Source organism: Poecilia latipinna, unplaced genomic scaffold (assembly GCF_001443285.1).
Source record: "Poecilia latipinna isolate Pla-1442-1.1 unplaced genomic scaffold, P_latipinna-1.0 Scaffold129, whole genome shotgun sequence".
NCBI lineage: Eukaryota > Metazoa > Chordata > Actinopteri > Cyprinodontiformes > Poeciliidae > Poecilia > Poecilia latipinna.
This window is the reverse complement of record NW_015112745.1, coordinates 51,134-57,146: the sequence shown is the minus strand read 5'-3', so window position 1 is coordinate 57,146 and position 6,013 is coordinate 51,134. Positions and strand designations below refer to the sequence as shown.

General features: G+C 40.5%; 1 protein-coding gene across 2 annotated transcripts in view; it reads left to right on the top strand.

The window, feature by feature from the left end:
* The window catches only part of LOC106945120 (tumor necrosis factor receptor superfamily member 19), a 28,385-nt gene extending 23,184 nt beyond the window's left edge, over positions 1-5,201 (top strand). For both annotated transcript variants that reach the window (XM_015028559.1, XM_015028557.1), the window contains 2 exons: positions 2,906-3,177; positions 4,528-5,201. In XM_015028559.1, the coding sequence (XP_014884045.1) occupies positions 2,906-3,177; positions 4,528-4,532 (277 nt within the window). In that variant the 3' untranslated portion in view covers positions 4,533-5,201. The remainder of the gene's footprint in view (positions 1-2,905; positions 3,178-4,527) is intronic.
* Positions 5,202-6,013: the final 812 nt, after the last annotated feature.

Here is a 6,013-nt window from a genome sequence, read left to right as displayed (position 1 = left end):
CACAATGCATTGTGAGATCTGATTCAGCGCTGTGGGAATACTCACTGCCTCTGTGTAGGACCCGTTGCTATGGTAATTAATGATCTGCACCTGTTCTGGCTCTCTCGTCAGATAGTCAGTTATCTATACTTGTGAGACACCCAGCGTCGGTCTCCAGGACCCTGACAAAAAACCATAAGCCCTAGGAAAATTTTGAAAACATTTTACATGAGCAGGCATGTGTATCTATGTCATGACCAACTTTCAGATCAACAGGCCGAAATTTGTGCCTGTGAGGGGGAGTTAAACAGAGTTTTGGAGTCAGACCTCCACTGTCCTGTGTGTGTGTTTCAGAGAGAAATCTTAGTGATGCTGTGAGTTCCTCAGATTAAAGTTTTTTCGTTTTTTTTAATTTATGTCGTCAATTTATCACAGAATCCCACTAAAAGTAATAGCTCCAATGCCGGGATCGAGCCGCTCGTTTTGATACCACTTTTGTGGGTGGGCACGCAGCGGTACGAGCCGCATTAACGGTAATGGAAGAAGAATAAATAATAATAATAATAATAATAATAATAATAAAGAGAAACAGAAACACTAGTAGTGAGAATGCATTGAATGCATTCTCACTGATAATAAAGAAAAACAGAAAAACAAGTAGTGAGAATGCATTGAATGCATTCTCACTGATAAAGAAAAACAGAAACACTATTAGTGAGAATGCATTGAATGCATTCTCACTGATAATAAAGGGAAACAGAAACACAAGTAGTGAGAATGCATTGAATGCATTCTCACTGATAAAGGGAAACAGAAACACAAGTAGTGAGAATGCATTGAATGCATTCTCACTGACTAGAAAATTCCGCAGAAATTTTAAGGGGCATGCCAAAGTGTGCCCGTCGGGTTTTAATCATGCGTTCTGATGCAAAAAATTAGCATTAATGCTAAAGAAAGCTTCAATGTAGTCAATAACCTGTGGAGAGTGAGAAGCAGGTGGACTAAGTTGTACTTGTACCATTCAGTATGTTGCATACGGTAAAATTAGCCAAAACGCTAATAACAGCATGAATGGTATCAGTAGAATGTGGGGTATCACTACCATGTTGTCACTTATTGACTCAGTCCAATGAGTATTCTAAACATGGCTAATAAGTAAATAAATTGGCTATAAGCTTATTTTAGGTCAAATGCTAATGCGTGCAAGGAAGTGCACTAGTGGGTGGCAGTGAAATGCTAATGTTTGTGCTGATGTTAATGAACTGCCTTGCTGCGCAAGGCAGTTCACTATCCTGAGAAAAAAAACATAAAAGAAGAATAATATTTTCTTGGTCATGAGATAGATACAATGCATAGGGAGAGCAGAGAGCAGAGAGCAGTGACTGACCTGCTTCGCAGGTCAGTCACTGCTCTCCCTATGCATTGCTATGGGCAGGCCCCAATTACAGGTGAGTTATCCTGAGTCTGATTAGACTGTGGTCTCCACCATGAGCCAAACCAGGACCAATTACTGGAGCTAACAGGGCTAAAGGAGCTAACACAGCTAAAGGAGCTAATAGAGCTAAAGGAGCTAACACAGCTAAAGGAGCTAACAGAGCTAAAGGAGCTAACACAGCTAAAGGAGCTAACAGAGCTAAAGAAGCTAACACAGCTAACGGAGCTTTCTTTGATTAAAAGGGAATAAAGTACAAAGGTTAACAAAATGACAAGTAATAAACCTAAAGACAGAAAAGAAACAAGAGNCCCCGTGATATCCTGTTGTTGGAGGGCAAAAATGTGCCAGAGATTACAGATAGCCTAATAATACACCGACTGTGTCAAAGAGAAATGGTACCACATTTTATTGATTTACAAAACCAAGACTCATCATTTGTGTTAAGAGGTTACAGGTAGTTTTCCAGATGATTCCCCCCAAACACTGAATTTTAACCACATTATTCTGTGAAACACGGTGGTTTAGGTGTGATGCTGTGGGGATGTTGCTCATTTAAACGGTAATCTGTCCTAATTTTGCAAACCAGAGATCATGAATCAGTTTGAATACATTAAAATTGTAAAAAGCTGGGCATGCTACCTTGTAGGATGACATAAGATCTACTGTTTTTGAGGCAAACCCAAGAAATGTAGAGGTGATCTACGATGGAGAGGATTACCTGCAGAATGTAAATTGGTTTTAATAAACAAACAGATATTTGCCACTTTACTTGGTAAATCCAGCTAAGCACTAAACAAGTATTTTAAAGGATCTATGCAAATAATCGTTGAATAAAAGGGGATTTGTTAGAAATTCACTAATCAGAGTTTCTTGGCTAATTTCTTATCTCCAGCTTTATAAAGCCTAAATTGCCCTTTTAAGCTGTTTAACATCCTATATCAGCGATTACAATGGTTAGAATTGGTAACCTGTTTGACATGTAACAAATATTTCATTGTAGAAAATTTAATTATCATTTGAGTAGCTTCAAGATTTTTTTTTTTTTTTTTGTGCTGACCAGAATAAGAATGGATTTTTGAATTGCCAGTGAAGGATCAGGACAAATCAGACTGAAAATGGGTTAAAGCCAGTCACCAGCTGATTGCTTAATGTAACGCTAACATTCTCACTGTAGATAAAACGTCGGATTAGAATTAAAAAAAGACACAGCTAAACAAGGTTTTAATCTAATCCATTGATTCAAATTTGCATAAGTCTCTTCATGGTCGTGCCCTGTAAGCTCGGCTTTTGTTAAGACCTGCAGGTAGAACATCAACGAGCTTAACACTGAACTGCCCCACTTTTCATCTTACTGCCTTTATTATCAAGCTGCTGTAGGCGAATAAAGAGGTCCGTCTGTTTGAAGCTCCGCCAACAGGAAAAAGCAAATGGGTGTCTCCACCAGGATGTGTTCACGTTGTTACACACACGGTTGTGTTTTTCTTTCCACAGAAATAGACACCGACATGAAGAAGATACTCCAATGTGGCTGGAAGGCCACACAGAGCCCGAGTGTGAGGGAGCGGATGAAATGACAGGAAGCGTCGAGTCTCCTGAATACTTGGAGCTTCCTCTCTGTGGAGTCGACCCAGCAGGAGGAAGCGAGGAGGGAGGAGAGGAAGGGGAAGGATTGATGGAGTATTCATGTGAAAGGAGGGGAGAGGACTGCAGTGACACTGTGACTGATGCACTTCTTCCTAAACAGCAAGGGCAAACGCAGGAAGGTGAGCGGCCATGTTTCTCTGGATTTATTTTCCTTTTAAAATAAATTGTTTTTTGGGGAGCGGGCAAGGGGTTATGATGTGGTTGTGTATAAATAAATTAACATTTACTCCTTTTGGCTAAAAGGCTTTTCTTAATATAAGAAAAAAAAACAACATCCTCCTACCTGTGTGTGTCGTGACCCACTCAACATCCACACTAAAACGTTTTAACTTTTAATAGAAAGTCATGAAGAATGTTCTGAGATTAGAGCTAATTGTACCATACAAAGGTGGGAAAAGAAGTTGTAAAGTTTTTCAGGTCTGACGCTGTGCCATGTAGGATATACAGACGTTAACAGGAGTTGTGATATAATAAACGTGGGTTATTATTTGAAACATTTTTTTTTATAACTGCTGTAATTGTATATGTGAACAAGTTTAGGTCAATAGCTTTATTATTTGAACTTTACACTGAACTGGAACGACACGTTCTTGTGCGAGTCCCATTTTCAAGAATTGCTATAAAAAACCCAGATCTCTGTGTATATTAATATTCCAGGAAAACAAGAAATCATTGATGCCAAATTTAAAGCTTCTGAACCTCACATTTAGAGGAAGTCGCCTCCTATTGCTACTTGCTCATTCAGGAGGAATAAATGCTGCAACTCAATGCCTTGATGCAATATGCTGGGTTTCCTAATATGGAACATTTTTTAAGCTAACTTGAATAATAAATTGAGCTTAGCACACTGTTTGAATTCAGTTGGAATGGATGCATGATAAAATCGAAATAATTTTCTTTTAGAAAGTGCCTCGAGACGACGTGTTGTGAATTGCTGCTGTGTTAAACTGAATTGAATTGGACTTCAAAACTTAAAGAAGTAGTTGGAGGATTTTTCTATAGATGATACCAATTGTGGAGCAGTTGGTATCATCAACTGCTCCATAGATAAAAGCTATTATTTCTGAATGAAGGGAGTTTTCTCCACTAAATTATTAAACTTCAAATAAGAACTGGATAAAGAACGAATTAGTCCTAAAGATTTTTTATTTTTTTTGCATCTTTAGCTATAGGGAGCATTTAAGTGAAGTGAGCACTGTAATAATGAATCACCATCATCCTAAGGTCCACTCATTTTCAGAAAGCACACAGAATGGAGAAAATAAATACATTAATTCCTCATATATCATGTGGACACTTGTGTCTCAGCCCAGCCTTTTTATAAACTGTTATGTAGCGCTTAGTGTGTGTATGTCCATGATGAGCATGCAGAAAAAGAAACAGGAGACGACTCCAGCCCTTTGATGTAGTCAACAGGATCCGGCTTTAATCGCTGCGTGTGCGCTCTCCTCTTCCTCCTCTCTGCCCAGGGTGACGTGGACGTCTCTGGCTTGAACCCCCGCCTGGACTCGACAACAGCCACGGCCAGATTCAGTCTCGGATTCCTACCTAGTCTCCCCACGCGCACAGAAACGCAACAACACAGACACAACGGCGGCCGTGCCGTCCCCTCGAAATGCCTCGTCGGTGAACCTCAGAGCCCCTCCGTCAGATGGTCCAAACAAAACGCGTACGCGCATCCCCCCACAGGAGCGCTGCCGCAGATGGATGACAACGCTAAAACACACCGAGAATGTGAACTCGATGGCCCACTGGGTTCGATCATATGAAGTTGAAACGTGACTTTTACCAGTGAAGCAAAGTGAATCCTGAGAATGTCTCGCATCGTCACATGTAGGAGAATCTAAACTTGTACTGCTCGTCTAGAAGCGGGTGTTATGAAGCTTTTGTGTAAAAGTTTGACAAAATGTCTCAAAAGTGAAAAAGTTGCACATCAAAGACAATCTTGATCGTACGGAGCAGGTTGGAACGAGGAATGTCTAAGTGATAAACGCCCTGTAGATACTGTATTATACTTAATAGGTCAATATTTTTGTTACGGACTGTAGACTTGACTGCATGCTTGCCTTTCTCAGCTCTGTTCATGGAAAAATGGAAACTTCTGTCCATGTAGCATTGTAAATAAACCTCTGAAACAAAATGACATTTCATGGTTTCCATTTTTATTGTCTGTGCAATACGTTGAGGGAAAATTATTCATTCATTAATGAACAACAATCTGATTAACCAACTTACTCTTTACAGAACAAAGACTGGTTCAAATAAATCATTTAAAGTCCACAACTACTGTGCGAATGCACAGCTGGAACTACTCATTTTCAGAGTGAATTCAGCTTTCTGTTGCTACGCGCTTGGATTTAAACATATTATTGTTTCCCAGAGTGTCAAACGGCGTTCCCTGTGTGGGGGAGCCACCCAGCTCGCTCACTCTCTCTGATGGTGTGCTCACATCTTCTGCAACCATGTGGAGCTTCTCCTCAGGCTCAGGTGTGAGGCAGGCAAGCAGAGACAATGTTAAAAGGAGCAGCTGCAGCTTAGTGTGATTCCTGTCTGAGACGGACGCAACCCACACATTGAGTCAAAGTCTCTAAAGCCTTTATTTTACCGTCTGCGCTCCTCGTCTTTAAATGTGAACTAAATAAAACTTACTTTGTAGAATGACCAATTATGTCCTACTGAGGCAGCTGTTCATGTGATTGGACATGTTCCAAAAGTTTCCAGTTGTGTGGTTTGTATTAGACTAAACCGTGAGCCAAAGATCTGCTCGTCTCACCCCCCCCCCCACCCTGAAACTCCTGACAGACAAAACAGATGGAGCGGCATTAATTCAAAGCCTAAACAATGAGCACATGACAGGAAGAGCAGATTAAGTATTCTTCCTCATGCTGATTTAAGCAGGAAAAAACAATGTGCGGCTATCCTGTGAGCAGAGCGCCGCTATTTGACGAGGCTGTG